Genomic DNA, 18,565 nt, shown 5'->3' on the forward strand with positions numbered 1-18,565 from the left:
AGAAGTCCATTTAATACTGGATCCATTTAAATAGAAAAAAAAAAAAAATTAATCTGCTTTGTCCAAAGGAAAAATAGTATTTGTCCTTGCCCTTCTTTTGCAGTCCAAAGCCCTACCACATTTTACTCCTGACAGATTTCCATTCTAAAATACTGTTGTATCTGTGCATTAAACATGACCAAAGTTTCTTGGAGAAAGTTTACCATGCACGAATTAATCCTCCCCACGCAAACCAATGTGTTCGTTCTTCAAATTAACAGAGGCCATGTAGAACACTTCACTGCCAGGATTTATTTTAGTGGTACATGAAAAGAAAACACGTGAGTATAAAAACATTTCCAGTGATTATAACATCCAATTAAAGGTGTTTTAAGAAAGATAAATTTCATCAGAAATTGCATCATTACATGTCATGGAATAGTTTGAAAAGCTACCATAGGTAACAGTAGTAAACAAAAGTGCCACTGTGTGCATAATACTTAAGAAAGAAGTATACAGTTCTGTGCAGCATCCTACTAACACACAAGTGGATTCAATCACAGCTGCTGTGGGCATTTTCAGTGAAGTCCTGTGGTTCAAAGGATTAGTTTACAAAATGCAGCTTCTGTGTCCAGTGATTGAGAGAGCGCATTATCAGCTCTCATACAACATTAAGGATCTTGAGTTTCTTGCCCATGTAAAGCAGCTGTATGGCTCCCCCTCTGAGCTGCTCATGAACAGCAGATGCACCCCGATTAGAAGAAACTGGATCTTGGTCCACAATAAATCGCCAGCTGTGGTCTGGAATTCAAAGACCACTATTCTTTGAGCTCTCCACAGAATCTCCTTGCATGGAGTACAGTAATACAGTTACACAAGTAAAATCAGAAGCAGAATACAACTCAAGAACTGCAAAAGTTCTTTGCAATTCAGTAGGGATTTGTCTGATGCCCTAATTGCCATGAAAAGTCACGTATCTGAAAGATTCAGTGCAAAATAAATTCTTGTAAGACCAGTACAAATGTGAAAACTGTTTCTATTATTGTTCCAAAGTGTAATAGGAATGTACAAACTGTAAACCTCAAGGCAGTTTTAATCCATGCAATGAACACAGTATCCTCTGAACCTGCCCTCACTACTTAAAACTGGAAAGAGTTCCCAACACCAAGCATTAAGCTGAGATATGACTAAAATTTAGAGGCTAAGTGTTCTTATATCCCACACTGAACTACCTAACCAGTTAACCTATGTTATAGTTTCCACAGTATACAAAGACATCCAGACCACAGATTTTCTACAGTGAATGATATAAGCAAGTAATTGCAAAACGAATGTCATACCAAGGTGTTAACCTTCTATCTCAAAAGAATCCTGAAAAAAACTAAGGCTTTGAGAAAAAGAGCCAAAAAGAATCCATTCAGTTTTGAAGCAATATTCCAACATAAACACACCATCATCCTTTGCTTTGCTCTTCCACTTGAACCGAATTTTCTCTTTTCCATCCATAACCAACATGACAGTGATTATTAACTAACTTTACTTACCATACAATAGTATGTAGCTCGAAGCTGTGTATCTAGAACATGGGAGACTCACAAGTGCTCTTTTCCAGCACTGCAGTCTGAGATTCTGTGGAATGTTGGTGCCTCTTCCAATCCTTTCCAAATATCTCCATTTCCTCATCAAGAAACAAAACCATTTCTGAAGCTAACTACCTTTCAGGTTTTTAAAGGTACATGATTTTTCTTACTCCATCTTCACCCTCAAGTGCACAGGATCCATTAAGGTTTAAGCACCTCTAGAAAAACAGAAATTTTGCAGACCGATTGCTATAAACTGAAGAGATTTACAATTTTGGTAGCACAGATTATGCCGTAAGAAAGAATTTGTTCCACTGAAATTTCCCATTTATAATCCCATTGTCTCCGTAGTCAGTGTAGCAATTATGTGGCAGGATGGTATCAGGGAAGTACTTAAATATGGCTTTAGCTTTTGAAATTCAGTATGACAACAGAAAACAATCAGGGTTTAGTACCATGATCTTTGCCTACAAGTGCTTCATGAACTATGGTCTGCTCACCTATGCTAAAGCATTTCTCAACTTAAGCAATTTCTTTCAAAAATTGTGGGATCCTGGTTAACTCTGAGCCAGGGACTAGTATAAAAGTGGGTTTATTTTGCTTTTTTAAATCAGAGGGAGAAATGCAACAGGCAAATTGCTAAATTGTTTCATAAAAGAAGAATTTAAAAAAAAATCAGGAAAAGTGTGTTTTGATAGATGTATCTCGATCTGGAAAATCCTACAGTTATCAGTAAGGCATGAAGAAAAGGGATCTATTACCAAAGGAGAATTTAAACACTCCAAAGATTTTGTTTTCATGTGACTCGTTGCCACACGTGTTTCCCAAAAGGTAATTAGCTTACATTTGAAAGGCAAATAAAATTCTAAAACAAGCTAACTAGCTGTATCTAATAAATAATTTTTTAAATAACTTCATTTAAACTCAAAATTTGGAAATCAATTATTAAGTGGTTACAGCATAGTAAATATTATATCGTAAATAAAGTATCCTCTACAAAAAAGGAGCAAGCCTAAAAATCTATTACAGATCACAACTCACTTAGGTTAAATCATTGTATTAGAAATGTCTATCACCTTAAAACATACAGCATTCATTCGGTGCTATTTTTACGTTTCTCATCCAGTGCAAGAGAGTTACTCTCCCTGTAACAATAAAAATATCTGTTTTCACAATAAATTATCTTCTATGAACTTACAAAGTTTCTGAACAATCCTACCTGTCTTACTTGCACTGTCTTACTCCATCTTCTAAGAGTAAAAGCTTATAATCACTAAGACATAAAGAATCATCTGACTCCTGAATTGGGACCACTAAATGCCCTTTCTGCCTTCAGAACTCATCAAGTGATTCTAGATTGTCAGGTTTCTGCATCCAGCTGTTCTCTTCCTGTGTCAGATTCTTTTCTATTAATGTTCTGTTAGGCTGAATCTAGAAGACAGACAGTAATTATCAAATTAACACATTTAGAAACACTCTGTTGCTCTGTACTATCAATACATTATTATATAAAGATGTCTTACATACTTGCTAGAAACTGAGAAAATTAAAAGTGATGCATCTATACAGCAATTATGAATTAAAAAAAAAACAACCCACCAAACAAAAACAAACTAGTAAAAACCCACTAAACTGATACCAAAACATTGTCATGCAAAAAGAAAGGCACATGGTGTGTTACATCCACATACAACTGACAATCATCCTGCAGAGTTTGTGGGAGATCTTAAGCTCAGAGACAACTGAAATACTGGACTCTGCAATGCTTCTCACCAATATAGAAAGAAAAATATGAACAGTATCACTGAGATATACCACCCAGCCCAGTAACTTTCATTACTGTATCCCCTAAGGTAATGGAGTTTCACAATCTTGTAAAACCCTTCATCCAACAACACTGCAGATCTTCCATTTTAAATCATTCTACAACACATTATCACAGCCACAACAGCATGGAAAATTATGCACAAACAAAATGAAAATTATGCACAAGCAAAAAATGCTTGTGTAGAAGAAGCAATGCTCGGTCACCTCATCTAGTCTGGGCAGGTTAAGTTACCCTTTCGGAAATTCAACAAAGCAGCTTGTTAAACAAACAACTTGAGTTCCAGCTGCCCTGTCTTTCCCAAATTCAAGTGACTAAATATACAGGAAGCACTTCCGTGCAAATCTGCCACAGAATGGAACACAAAGAGTTCACTTAGAATCTGTCAGAAAGTTGGCAGCATTTAAGTTGATTTGAGTTCTCATCTTTACAGAAACTAGGGACCTAACTGACAGAGCCTGAAGTTCCAAAAATGAAAGCTGAGAGAAAGAAACCTGCCTTATTTCATTACAATGTGTTGCCATAATAGCTACTCAGAGTCTTTTAGCATATCAGCAAATTCTTTTATGGGATGTTAGCCAGCATATATCCTCTTTGCAATTACTTCTGCTGCCACCTCCCCCAGGATTAGTACAGCTGCACACACCTATGTTCAGCTGCATATGAAAGCAAAAGAAATAAAAAACACATCAATGTTAATCAAAGCTTCCAAATATATTACCTGAAAAGGCTGGCTGATACCAACTATTGACTGCAAATTATTGCTATAGTAACAAAGCAAAAATTCTCCTCCCATATCAGGTATTTCTGCAGCACTCATGTAAACCTGTCAACAAGAATAAGAATAGGCAATGGGCAATTTCCACACAGAAAGAAGCTTACAAAAAAGCAGTCTCTGCCATTCAGGACACCATAAAAATCAGTATTTACTTTAGAAGCAAGTTTTTAAATGTAAGCTGAAAAGGATGAGGACAGAAATAACTCATGAAACCACCTGAAAACTAAGTCTGGGAGGAAAAGCGAATATCCTTTACCATGTTAGCAAGCTGACTTGGTTCAGCAAGAAGGGAGAAGAAACCCAGAGCTGTAAGGGAAGGAGCAAGGCCACACAAGCAGCAAGTAGGGAGATGAACTGCCTCCTGGTGGCAATAAGCTGTTACATGACACAGCAGAGCAGACTCTCCACCTCGATTTTGTACTATCCTGAAGACCCATGGTTCCTGAACTGCAGCCTACAGTATCCTGCTAAACCAGCGTTCATAGTACTTAGATTTCTAAGCTTAGTGATAGGAAACCATGATATCAGAGAAATTTTCAGATTCGGAATACTGATACGATACAATTGGGTTCTTGTTGTAAACTTGATGCTAACTTACAAAATCTCTAACAAGAAATAACTGCTTTCCATTGTTGCCTGGAAAATCTCATCCATCCTTGCACTCACTGTGTCTCAAAATTAAATTTGAATTTCTGTTTGTTCAGATAAATACCTCTGGAAACAGATAATTTGTTCAAAATAAGTTTTGTTTGTTGGTTTGTTTGCTTGAAATCACTTTAGGTAATCATACTAGAAAGCTATGGAACAGACAGCAGCTTTTAAAGAGGGACCAAAACACTCAAGAGCCAAAATGAAGAAAAGTCTAAGAAACCCTAATCTGTAGCTGTATTAGATACCTGGAACTAATTGTGTTAGTAACATTAGGTACTTAAACCTGTAACAAAAATCACACAATAAATATTTAGGATACACTGAGCAACTTTGTAAATCAGATGCAAAAATGGCCAGTTACTTATTCCAGTAGCAGAAACTGACCAAAATATAAAATGACAGTACTTTTTAATACAATGAAAACTCACTACAGGAATAAATTTCTTTTTCATCAATTCCCTTAAGCAATATGATCACACCTGAGAACATATGCTAGACTACCTGAAAATTAGTAAGAATTAAGAAGAAGGCCTTTAAACAATAATATCACTCCCAATTAGCTTTGACTGGGAAGGAGGATACAGAACCCATAAGAGGAAGGGGATATGGAACAAATAGACCTTGAATGCTATGGGAAAGTACATTAGAAAGAAATACAACTGGCTTACTTGTTTACTGTCTTTGTTAGAAGAAATTTCATCATCTTCTACCCAAGCATAAGTAACATAGTCATTCACATGCCTGAAAGCCACCTGCAAAGAAAGAATCAAACCATTAGCCTTCTGAAGGAAATAAAAAACATACTACATGGAAAACTCAAAAGTTGTGAGAGAGATGTTTACTACTTCACTGAAGTAATTAAACACTTCACTTGTAAGATCAAAACATTCTGGAGGCATGCACAAATCTTTTGTTTCTGAGATGGTGCAAGTGCCCTGTTCTTTCACCCTTCCACTGACGTTCTTTTATTTTTGTTCTTTCTTTGCTGTACAGATCTTTTGAACTGCAGGCATTAGGGGAGGACAATTCCTTTCCACAGCTTCTGCACCATTTTACTTAAATAAAACACCACATTATCTTAGCAGAGAATTTAAAGAGTGCAAAAGAGCTCGCATGCTATGCAACTAAACTGTCAGCATACAGAAACTGACGGCAATCAAATATACACGACTATTTCAGAGAGTTTTGCACCAGCAAGAATCACAATGTCCCATGACAGAAGACTATCAACTACCTTTTCCAGTCATATTCACCATCTTCATTGGAGTAAAGAGCCATGATGTGGTAACATTACCTTGAAGAGTCCAATCCAGTCCCAAGCACTGCTTGGGAATTCAGGCACTGCGGAATAGCTGATTAGAACATCATGTTCCGCACTCCACTCACCCTCGGGACTCAGTATGATCAAAGGATCTGATAGAAGAGGCTTCAACTAGACAAAAGAACAGAATTTCAAGTCAGTTAAGTCTGTCATTCTTTCAGTTATTCTTTTCAAGTTATTCTCTGGCACATTTGCTGTGGGACTCTCGAATGGAAATAACCTGAAAGGTATTTCCTGCCTTTACTATGATCAGAATGAAACAGAGATTATGACTTACAAAGTTTAGAAAACCAACTTCTCTAAGGCAACACTTAGTAAAACAATCTTTTTCTTAATAACATAACTGGGACAGCACCTCAAGCCCAAAAGTTCCTGTAACAGGTTTGTGATCGCTGATGCCATAGCTCATGTGGCTGATATAGTTATTCAAAGTAACAGAAATTGTCTGTTCTTCTTCAGAGAATTCGACTTCTTTTGATGCACGCTGGCAGAGATTTTTTACTCTCCAAAGAATCCTATCGGTCCACGCTGGCTTTCTTTTCTTCTCACTGCAAGAGTGTAAGATAAAAATGAAATGAGAAGAAAAACAGTTGCCAAAAGCTAAGACTACTGTGCAAAATCTACTCAAAGTTAAAAGACTGTCAGATACATATTAATAAAAGAAGGCAATCACATCCAAGCTTCATTTTACAGCTCTGTTCAATATGCTTTACAACCAAGGTTTCCTTAATTTGAGCTCAACTCCATTTACCACAAATAAGTTTCATAGGTTTCCGAAAGAGGAGTAAAATGAAGGGGAGAAGGGCATTTCAATGGGTTAGTTGGCTTCATACAGGAAATGATACTTTCTCCTAAAACACTCCATAAAAACATGCACGAACATGGAGATAATACAGCAACTGCCCCAAGCTTCAAATGTATAGTTATTCTGAGAAAAGGGGCATAAACTTAAGGAAGATGTAGGAAGAGTCTGAATGACGTTTGATATTATTCAAAACATTTGAGAACAAGTTTCTTTTAACAACAAAAAATGGACAAACAGGTATCTTATACTAATCACAGGTGACACAGCAATGCTTTATTTAAAGTTCCTCTAAATTGTACTAGCCTGCTTTTCAAGTTTGCAAGCTATTTGCTGTCTCGTAACAAAAGGCTTTAAAAATTCCATAATCAAGAAAGTTGTGCCTGCAATCTGCAACTGTGCTATACATCAAACTGTAATCATAATTCAGAGTTTCCTTTTATACCATATCAATAACAACAGAAGACATGAGCGTTTCGTGGTTCTCTCTGTAGTGGGAAGAAGACTTAACAGCAACTCTCTGTATGGATGTATCACTTCAAATTGAAATGGAGAAAAGATCATACCCTATGGAAGAGGAATTAGAATGGACTGGATTGAATTATAAATGTTAATGAGCAGGATGTGTAAGGAAAACTGTCAGTTTAATAACTTTGAATATCAAGATCATCATAAACTGGAAATGCCATTTAGTTCCATATTCAACATACTTTTGTTTTACCCCTTCCCATTACAAGTCTGATTCACCTTTAGTAAGGTGAAAAGATTTTAAATGACTAAGGGGCCATATCCCACTTACTCCAGTAATTATATAAACCGACAGAAATCTTATGAGCTGCATATGTCTGCTCTGCTGTGCAAGAAAATATCAGAAGAACAGCTTAAGTTAATACACTCACTATTTTAGAGAAAACGGCATATTAGATGGGAAACAAAACCTGAAAATCCACATTGAAAAAGTATCAAAGATAACAAAATACCGTGTGCTTCATATAAAGCACACTTTCCAAGGGTGCTTGCCTTGAGGTCTACTGATCACCCCCCATCTGACCATAATACCTCTGCTAGCTTTAACAACAGCAGAATGCACACAGTATGCATAAGCATACTTCTTGTTCTTTAAATGAGCCAATACAAACTATTAGGCTATGAATCATTCTTAGAATGCCTAGTTTTGGATTATTACAAGTGTTTTTTGTTAAATGGATTTAGTGCTGGTCCCATTATATTTCTTCATGCTCAATTAGGGAGCAAAATGTCTTTGGATCCAAATGAATAAACTTGCAATATTAAGTGCAACAGCAGAGTAGATAACACTACAGCTTTCAGACAGGTTCAGAAAAATCCCTGAAGAAAATCAGCTGTCATCTGATTTTCAAATATTTCACAAAAATCAAATCAAAAGCTCGGGAAGGAGCATTGTTTTGATTCTGAAATATTTACAAATCTATGAAATCCAGAAAGTTCTCTTCTTACTTAAACCAAAACAGGGACTTCTGCTCTCTGGAAGTAAAGAAAAAGATCAGTACAAAACCCCTGTTTGGACAGGAACTTATCCTTCTGTTGAAACATAAGACTAATGCTTAACAACAAACTTTAGTGTCAGAAAAAACTCTGGAAACTTAAACTACTCCATTTCCAACTTAAAATTAATTTATAAAGACACATTGACATTTATTTTCAAATACCAGCAGTATCAAATGAAATGCTTAAACAGAGAAGGAAAATTAAAATTGTAGACAATTACTCTTTTCCTTTTGCTTATTTCTGACAACCAATGGGCACTTTTAGTATTAAAGAAGAAAAAAAGTGGCTTAAACAAGCACTGGTTTATTCTGTTAAACTAGTCTTTCCAAAAAGAAAGCTGGGTTCTTTCACTACTTCCCTCCTTCAATCAGCTGACTCAGGCTTCTTCAGCCAGAAATATTCATTTATTCAGGTCCGACTACTGAATGAGCCTAACAGAATAGCCCAATAGCCCCAGTTAACCAGTATATTCAGGAAATTCAGATTTGCTTACTGAAGTGATATTTAGTCAAGCACCACACTCACTCTAATATTCCATGTCTAAACTCATCTTATTATGCTTTTACCTTGTATCATATACATCCGAATAAAGGTCAAACTTGTAGGTGGGTTTAAACTGCAGAGGACCCTCTATGAATTCCTGAAGAAATGCTTCCTTCTTTTTTGCCATATTTAACTGCAGAAATAAAAAGTAACTTTTAAAGATTATGTTTAAAAAACAGAGTTTAAAGGACAATTGGGAAAGGAGATGAGAAAGCATGTTCCAAGAAGAATTCAACATCTGTCAGTACAACGTATTTGGAAAGATAAATTCAGAAGTTCCTCTTTGTTACTGCCAGAACTCTTGACAGGATCTGTTTAAAAGTTTTGTAGCAGTTTGACTCAAAACAAATTCTAGAATAAGCTTCTCTTAAAAATAATGCTTGGGAGAAGAAAAAAGGAGGAGAATTTAAGGTGAGGAACAATTCACAAGCCATAAAGTTCAAAGAAAGCTTCAGTAAAACATGAACATTGTAAATGAGTAAGAAACTAAACAAAAGCAGAAAAATTCTGCAATTAACGTGGAGTTACGACTGAAAAGTGAGAGAGAGAACAGCTAGGTCTGTTCCACCTCATGACTACCCTGAATTTGTGTTCTTTAATAGAAATTAAAAACTCAAGAGGTAGTAATGTTAATGGCCGTGTTGTGTTTGTATGCATTAAAAACAAAACAAACAAAACCCCCAAACAGATTAAGACAACATACCTGGTCCTTTTCCCACAGCAGATTGTAACGCTTGTTATTTATTGATTCTCGGACAAAATGTATGCCATAATCTGCTATCCGGAAGTTTAGATCTCCAAACCAGAAGAGAACACTTAAGAAAATGGAAAAGCAAAAACCCAAGGAAGGTTTATAGGAATCCATTAACACAAGGGAAGAATTCAATAGAATATAAGCCATTATGGTAATTAGTGCTCTAATCACTTATATTACTTAATCTAAACAGCTTAAACACAAACATGAAGTTGTTATAGATAAGCTTACACAGGGATAACCTGGTGCTAAACAAAAAATTTAAAGGAATTGAAATAGTAAATTAAGTCCCTTGCATTCTTGCCGGTTGCTCATTATTGCCTGGGTATTAACTTCTCCTGAGTCTCCTAATGACTTACATCTCTATTAGAGACAGATTTAGAACTAAATTTTAACAGTAGGTAAAACAATTCACAAAATTCTTGACCGATAGACAAGCTGGTTATGTTAATCCACTAACTCAGAGCTCTGGTTTAGCGCCTTGGGAAAGCAGGGATACATAGTAAGTGTTCTATAGTTATTAGGAAAGAAAGTTATTATTACGAAGCAGTGCAGCGTATGTTTTAAACAACAGGAAAGCTGTTTCTTCAACTAAATTAACTTCTCTTTGAAAATCCTTACTTTCAATGTTTTGTTCAGGCATGGATACCCCAAACTTGATCTTACGAAAACAAAATTTTTATTTCAATTTGTAATTTCTTCTTAGAAGACAACAGTAGGTGATTTGGTACATGCCCATGTACATAATCAAGAAAATGAAACACATTAAATTGAAACACATGAAATATCAAACACTTATACTAAGGCAGGAAAAGTAGTGATTTTGAAAGTCATGTGTCATACATTTTATCTAATTCTAATGAACTAGTGATATTACATACCTATTCTGGATTTATCTGTCCTGGCAGTTTTATGGATATATAAAAAAATAAATTACCAAACTAAAATGTTTTTCTCAACCCTGTTTTAAATGGTTCTATTACCATATTTAGACTCTAGCACATGAAAACAAAGGAACATACAAATAATTCCTGCAGAATTAAGGAACAAGAGCTCAATTAGTGGCCCAAATCAGGTTTATTTTGGGGTTTGGGTTTTTTTTTTTTGTGAGACACCTGAGGGAAGTGTAATTCATATAGCTACAGAAATCATCAATCAAGGTTTTAAAGGCTGAATATTCCTATTTCAGTAGGAATAAAACCAATCCAAAACGTAACACAAATCTCCTAAAAAAATGGAGGAAGATAAACATTTAATAGTGATCTAACGGGTTTTTGGTATAAACGGGCTTTAGCTTCTAAAGCTCTCCAGCACATGACACGTGCAGTACATTTAATGTCATTCAAGACTGGAAGAGAACAGTCTTGCAAAATAGAACTCCATCTTCCAGGTTACCTTTTCCTCCCAGGATTCAGGGTCAGGGCTGAAAAAAACATTTAAAATAAAAATAATGGATGAAAACTCCAAAACCAAAACACTCTAGTGCACAAGTTTACCCCATAACAGATAAAAACAACACAGACAGAATAGGGTCTCAACAACTCACTCATGATCCAAGGTACTTGGAATATTCTCTCCTTCAAACTGCATTTCCAGAATTTTCTCAAAGTCATCCAATCGCTGCTCTGTATTCTCCATGTGAGCTGGCAAGTGGCAGTTCATGAAACAAATTGTATGACCATAGAGGGACATGCGGACAGTGACTCCTCCTTTGTTCCCCTGGTATGGAAGATGAATAACGATCTCTGAAACTATAGTCAACACCTGCAAATGTAACTATTAACAATACCTATAAATTTTTAAATCTTGCTATTTAGATTTAAATTAATAGAATTTTTTCCAACATAAGTTGTTGTATATCAGCTAATAAACCGGTAAAATTATGTTCTGTGCTGCATGCTTGCATACAAGGTTCAAACAAGTGAGTCTCACTGCTTGTCAGTTTATTAATTTTTAAGTAAACCATAAACCCACTCTCTCCCACCATGAAGCCATTTAGAGGCACACACCACCGTAAGCATAAGTAACCAAGGCAATCAAGTCTCAGATACTTCCTTACCCAGTATCCATACAGGCCTGTGCGTGTGTAGTGGGTATGAATGTCTCGTATGAAAGGAAGGTGGATATGCTTCACAAAGACCAGAAGTAGTAATCCCTGCATGCGAACAGAGGAGAGCTGGAAGAGATAGGAAAGAGGGAATGGTCATTTTCAGGAAGGTATCTGGAATTCCTTGGGCCTACTTCATAGGAGCTTTTAGGCGAAGAATGCCATAGCAGAAGACATGCAATTCCCACGCCAAGCCAGGCTTCAGTACTATGACACAATAAATGCAGATGCATTTCAGCGCTGTAAAGAATACATTCTTACAGTAGACTTGCTTATAAACAATTTTGATGAATCTCTCAACTAATTAACATTAGTTGTAACAGTATATTACAAATCTGAAGTTGACCTCAGAACATGTATTTGCCCAAACATCTTTAAGGACCTTTCTTCTGCCTCACCAGCCTCTTGTGAGCTTTAAGCAACCTGTTCATGAAGAACCAAATCCTTGATTTTTCACCTATAATCTTAATAGTGCATACCTAGAAGTCCTCCAACAGGAGCAAGTTTTTCAAATTGAAACATCCTTCAGCATATAACTAATCATTCTAAATGCCATTAAAATGCCTAAAAAGCACAGCGGCTAATTCTAGGCATTTGCAAAAACAATGAACTGCAAGTAGCAGTAACTCTTGCCTGCAATGCCTGTAAAAACTGATTTACCAAACACTTCCAAAGCAAAGATGCTTAGGGAGCACCTAAGACACTGTTTAAGCTTTAAGATACTGGGCGTTTTTTGTGGTTTGGGTTTTTTTTTTGTGCGTGTGTGGAAATAGTCTAACAAAGATGTTCTTCATTAAAAATCTATGAACTTTACAATGTTCCTGGCATGAGACACAAAATTAATTTTAACTGTTTGTTTTAGTGATAATGATTCAATTTAAAATACAGCCATTGAAATAAACTAATTATAGTTCAATTTTATGCTGGATGAACTTAGAGAAAGACTACATTAGAATAAAACCTGATATTAAGAATAACACTGACTACACAACTGCTGGAGAAGTACACAAGCACAGCCCAAAATTTAAAACAGAACTCCTCCTTTCTTTGCCTCCATATCTACATAATTAAATGATTACAGAATATATGCTAATGTTTTCATTGTCCTTGAACCCAACAAAATACTAAACAGGATATTGAAATGATGGATCACAATTACTAGATAATGCATAAATATCTGTATTTGATCAGACATTTGGTGTAACCAGCATTCTCCTTTCTGTAATTATGTCCATGTGATACCAAGATCTTTCAGTTCCCTTTATTATTTGCTACATTTCATTCTGCTGTGGGCCAGTCCCCAGACATTCCTTAAGATCCATATGAAAACTCTTCTCTCTGTAGTCTTGAATGTCAAAACACAATGGATCCCTCCTCTGCTGGAACTAGCACTAGTCCCACCAGTATGTAATGCCAAATCAAGCAAAGACCTTTCATAGTGGGGACGTGATTCTCTTTATGGTGAAAGAATTGACTGACTCCAACCAACTTAACACTGAAAATGGACCCAGTTATTGAAGGGACAAGGAGGTGTGGGACATGCCCCAAGGACGACAACTACCCCTCTACACCCAACCTCGTCACAAGTCAGCAAAGAAGGGGTAACTGTTCCTCTCCTCAGCCAACTTCCCAGATAAGTCCTAGCATAAGGTGTCCTCACTGCCTGTTTTGATTTTGACCTGGCCTGACAGTGCCCTTATTATTAGCGCTAACCAAGTCCTGCTGAAAACCATTAGGTGGCAGCATCCATTCATTAGTGCGTCCAAAGTGTCGCATTTATAAATTAGAATTCAAAATCAACCATGCGTACCACTAGGAATTCTTTTTAACTGTCTGTATATAGGGCCTGAATGTCAGCCCACAGCCAGATTTTGAATCTTTATCAGCAATGACTAACACTAGAATGAACAATGGTTTTTTTTTTCCTTTTTATAATTCCCAATGGGTCCTTTGTTTTGTTTAATTACAGTTAAAAGAATGGCACAACTACCGAGTCTGATTAGCATGCAGATAATACAATCATCTCAGCAAAATCACCCTGAAATAATGCTTGACTTGGAAAACCAATACAACATTCAAAAGGCTTTTAATATCTTTTTATTAAAGAAATTCAGGATATCCTCCTATGTTTATTGTTTGCATTATTAAAATAGCTAGTACTTTAGCTGATCTTATGCCCCAGATATTACCAAAAATCTTGTAATTTAAACTACCATACAATGTTCTAGGTCTTCAATCAAAAATAAAGTCCTCAGAAAAATATATATACCCACTAAAATCCTGTTTTACATATATGCAATTTATTTTCACCTGCAAACAAGTTGGAAAAAAAAAGAAAAAGAAACCTTACCAATCTTAACGAAAATCACTGCCATTGCTTGGGATATTTATAGGGAAAGCAGGTACTTAAGCAGACTACATTAGAAGCATCACAATACAGTTCCCCAATATTTCACAGAGCAAAAAAATTTTCTACAAACAAGAGAGAGATAGAGATATTGTGGCCACAAGAAATATGCTATTGAGTGTAAGTTTACATCACATTTCATTTTAAATAACCTTCATTACTCTGTTCCTTGAGAATGCACTTTTACTACGACAGGAGTATTTTTCTGTTCATCACACAATTCTGCAGCACTTATACAGGCCATTGCCAGTATATCTGAACAACTTCTTGCTGTTTGTCATCTGAGCTGCAAAAGCATCAAAACTGCCCAATTATTCCAAATGAGAAATGAAAAAAACGTATGTCAAATTTTTACAGCTAAAATTAAGGACATCATTATTAATAGAGAAAAATTACAATTGCCTTTATCAACAAACCAGGAACACAAAAGCATGATGAAGAATCACTTCTAACATATGTGTAACTATGGAAGTGACTGACACCTGCAAAAAACACCATCAACTAACTTATCTTTTATGGAGAGTTTGAGGGGAAAAAAAAAAAAGTCTGAATGGGGAATGTCTGGGGAAGACATTTTCCTTCATGCTGTGACACTGAAGAGATGTAAACAATTACCTTGATATATCCCAATGGAGACAATACAGTCATGAAAAAAATGCTCCATGGATCATCAAATGCCAAGTCAGACAGAAAATTTGTGATTCTTGAGTTCACCTCCTGTAAGCTGAATACATCAAGATTACTCACACTGTATCATTTGGTTTTGACAGAATTCATATAACCTTTCCAGAACACAGGCCACAACATCCTAACAGACCTCTCTCAGCATAAGTCAGAAATTTCTTGCTGTTCAGTTTCTCATATACAAGCAGTTTAACCCATCCACAGGTCTAACACATCTAACACTGACATAAGCAAAGTTAAAGGAGCTTATATACACCTGAAAACAGAGTTTAGGACAATGTTAGACTCAAGATACGTAATGACAAATAACCTGGCTGTCAGGTCTTTAAAATTTCCAGGAAATCTGGAAAACATGATGGCAGATTGTGCCTAATAAGCTTGCAGTAATTTCTTTAAAACAAGCTGAATTTTGGATAACTTTCACATCAAAATGAATATGCCTCTATGTGCCAGCAAAGAAAACAGCAGCCAAAACCTTTTTGTGTGTTTAGAAAAAAGATATTCTGTATTTTGTCACAAAACAACAGCAGAAAGGAGAGAAGATTCTCTTGTTATAAATCACCTCTGTTTTAAGTCACTAACTCTAGTCTTCACCTTCTGTTAGCAATAATGTTAAACCGTCTCCGAGGCAGTGATTCACATTGCACAGTCCTTCCAGAACAGACAGTAAGCTGTTAAGACTTAGCAGTTTTGCAATAAACAAAAGCAAGTTCTTTAATATATACTTACCCTATAACATACATATCCATAGTTGGGCCCAGTGAATTGAGCTGAAGTAAACTAGTGACATCAGGAGGTGGAGAAGCTGTGCCCACATTCCAAGTAACTAAGTGTAGTCTACAAACAAACAAAAATCACAAAAAAACAATGCTAAAACTGAAACACAAACAGGTAACCAACCCTAAGAGCGTCTAATTTCCCCATAGAATTTCCATCTACAGAAAACAAAGATTTTCTGTCACTTTTCTTCAATCAGAAATCTATTTATTAGCTAGCATTAAAAAAACCACCACCATCACAAAAACAATCAACTAGAGGGAACAAAACCTGAACTCTTGCCACTTATCCTTCAGCTTTTTCCCCCAGATAAGGAAAGCTTCATCTAGAGTGCGAGACACTTCTTCATGAATGTCATCATCCGAGCTGATGTCCTCTACACAAGCCATAAGCTGGGCTACTCGTTGACGGAGCTGCAAACGGCCACTAGACCCTGTGCTGCTGATACTCGCAGACCGGCTGCGGAAGTTGTGCAGGCTTTCTAAATCATTTAGGGAGAGGGCTGCTGAATCTTGAAATGCATCTTCACTACTGAAGGATGCCATTTGCTCAAAAGAAAAGAGTAACTATACTCTGAAGGACTAGCCCATTAAAATCCTAAGTATAAAAGAAACAGATGGCTAAGGGTCTTCCAGATCAAGTTTCCACTCGTGAAATTCAGCATTGCTTCTCAGGCAAAAGGACAAATGTAGATGCAGCAACGCTGAAAAAAACTGTAGCATTACCACCACACTCAATGGGTTGTTACAAAAGCTGCAATCACATCCTACCTCCCACAGTGAATTGTTTCTTCATAATAGATTTAATGTGGTTAATTCCATAAGCTCAAGATTGAAAAGAATTTATTGTTGATTTGAATCAATCATGTGCCTCCATCTGCAGGCAGTAGAAATATAATCTCCAGCTCCCAGACATACAAATACACAGTTCTGACCAAAACCAAAGCTACTGCTCCTCCAAGCACTGTCAGAAATATTTGCACATTATAGGACTTGTCTGTTGTTTTTTGCAAGCTGGTAATTTCAGTATCAGAGCTTCTAAAAAGGGATTCACTTTACCATCAATCTTGTTACATGTCAGACAGGCTTAAAAAATAATAAGCTGTTAATTTTCCATCCAGCTTAGGGTCCTAGAAGGACCTTATAAACACTGATAGTTAAACAGTGAATCCCACCAATACATCCATTATTAGGTCCATATTTTTATCCCCCAATCAACCGCCTGCTCAAGGTGACACGCAATGTATGTGGAAGGGCTGGAAAGTGACCTTGCATACCAGACTAAAATGATCCATACTTTCTGTAAGGCTACACTGAAGTCAGCCAAAAGCTATTTAAAAAACAGTTTGGGGGGGGGGGGGGGAGAGGCTGCTGATCTAATTCTGCCATCAGAGATGTATCACTTGGGAACACTCTCCAGTTACTAATTTCATAAGACAATTATCCGATTAAACAAAACTGAAGTAATATTGAAGTCATCCGTCATTACTGACAGAAATTAAATTCCTCAAAGTGCCCAGTATCCACACTACTGATAAGAACACAGGAAAGGCTGCAGTGCTAGAATGTACACCAAAAGAAAAAATACTTGTAAAAAATTCAAGAACATCCTTAATAATTCAGTGTCACTGCAGGTTATGACTATGTCTGCAGGAAAAACTTAATAGTGAGGAAGGTACATGCATCCGCATAGCAAATAACCTACAGCATTATGCTGTCCCAAAGGTCTACTGATGCTCCCAACTACTTCACAAGGCCGTACAAGTACTACCCACAGTAAAGAGGGGAGACTAGAGCGATACCAATTTTTGTATGATGACACAAGAACATCCTTTACTAAAGAGAAGACAATACTGCTCAAACTATTCTGGAAGCATTCAGTACCACTAGAGTACAGCCTCAAATATGCTTTCTGCAAACACATTCCTAAATATGAGCAAACTACTGAATATATTATTTAGTGTCACTGACTCCTGAAATGATTTAATAGCAGAGAATTTTTTAGGGTCATAGTGTTTATAATACTGCGTTAAGATGACTTTTAAGATCTTTGAGCAAGCGTTAGTGTTCGTTGGTTGTTTTTGTGTTTGCTTTTTTTTTTTATTTTCGTGTTATAGACAACCACTCAACTACCCTTTAAGCAGATTTCTCTAGCGAACCAAGCCCACAGTGCGAGACACAACGTAAACACACCGCAAAAGCAGACGCCAAAGATTTATTAAGCTCCTTCCTCCTCACGAAAAGCGACAGATTTGAGACACTAGGTAGATTAACAGCAAGCGCAGTAGATCTTGCCCTCATGAAACGTAAGTAGGTCTCTGCAAAGTCCTGAGGACCCAAACAACACTCAATAAGCCTCCCTGAAACGACTCCAGTACCGACGCCTCCAAATCAGAAAATCAGCTTTTCTTCTCTATTTCCAATGACTACGCAACATCGCCAATTAGTATAACTCCCTGCTAATAAGCAGAAACACAAGCTTCGCTAATTCCGAGCTAATTGCGTAACGACTTAGCTACTTTTCTCCCGTCCTCGCAAAAGCCGCCCTCAAGACCCGCGCCCTCACGCCGAGCCGCCCCTCCGCCCCCGACCGCTCACCTCAGCTCCCTGACGGCGCCGCGCTGCTCCGAGCCCGCAGGCTCCATTCCCCCAGGGCTTCCAGTCAGGAAGCGATTGCGAAGGGGACAGCAAAGGCCCCGGCCTCACCCAGACGGGCCCGGCCCGGCCCGCGGCCTCCTCGTTCCCCTCAGCGGCGACGCGCCCGCTGCCGGCAGCGCTGGGCGCCCATTGGCCCGCGTGACGGAGGGCGGGGCGGGGCTGCGCAACGGCGG

The 18,565-nt window shown here is 37.2% G+C and overlaps 1 protein-coding gene across 3 annotated transcripts; it reads right to left on the bottom strand.

Moving 5' to 3' along the window:
* Positions 1–271: 271 nt before the first annotated feature.
* On the bottom strand, positions 272–18,492 carry INPP5K (inositol polyphosphate-5-phosphatase K). 3 transcript variants are annotated; one of them, XM_010573610.1, is made up of 13 exons: positions 18,333–18,492; positions 15,688–15,795; positions 14,890–14,998; positions 11,820–11,936; positions 11,307–11,479; positions 9,710–9,821; positions 9,030–9,139; positions 8,413–8,439; positions 6,490–6,682; positions 6,108–6,245; positions 5,482–5,565; positions 4,106–4,210; positions 272–2,990 (listed from the first exon to the last, which is right to left on the bottom strand). In XM_010573610.1, exons 1-13 carry the CDS (start codon positions 18,377–18,379, stop codon positions 2,892–2,894), a joined length of 1,422 nt encoding a protein of 473 aa, XP_010571912.1. In that variant the 5' UTR covers positions 18,380–18,492; the 3' UTR covers positions 272–2,891. The 3 variants fall into 3 exon arrangements, with proteins under 3 accessions (XP_010571912.1, XP_010571913.1, XP_010571914.1); XM_010573611.1 differs by lacking the exon at positions 8,413–8,439; XM_010573612.1 differs by lacking the exons at positions 4,106–4,210; positions 8,413–8,439.
* Positions 18,493–18,565: the final 73 nt, after the last annotated feature.

The sequence above is a fragment of the Haliaeetus leucocephalus genome, unplaced genomic scaffold, assembly GCF_000737465.1.
Source record: "Haliaeetus leucocephalus isolate CR32 unplaced genomic scaffold, Haliaeetus_leucocephalus-4.0 Scaffold395, whole genome shotgun sequence".
Classification (NCBI taxonomy): Eukaryota; Metazoa; Chordata; class Aves; order Accipitriformes; family Accipitridae; genus Haliaeetus; species Haliaeetus leucocephalus.

Excerpts from the sequence above, each read along its gene's own strand:
- INPP5K (XM_010573610.1), bottom strand. The coding sequence starts at position 18,379 with ATGGAGCCTGCGGGCTCGGAGCAGCGCGGCGCCGTCAGGGAGCTGAG. Across the intron at positions 15,796-18,332 it reads GGCGCCGTCAGGGAGCTGAG|ACTACACTTAGTTACTTGGA; the intron begins GTGAGCGGTCGG and ends GTTTGTTTGTAG. Across the intron at positions 14,999-15,687 it reads ATGGATATGTATGTTATAGG|CTTACAGGAGGTGAACTCAA; the intron begins GTAAGTATATAT and ends TGATGTATTCAG.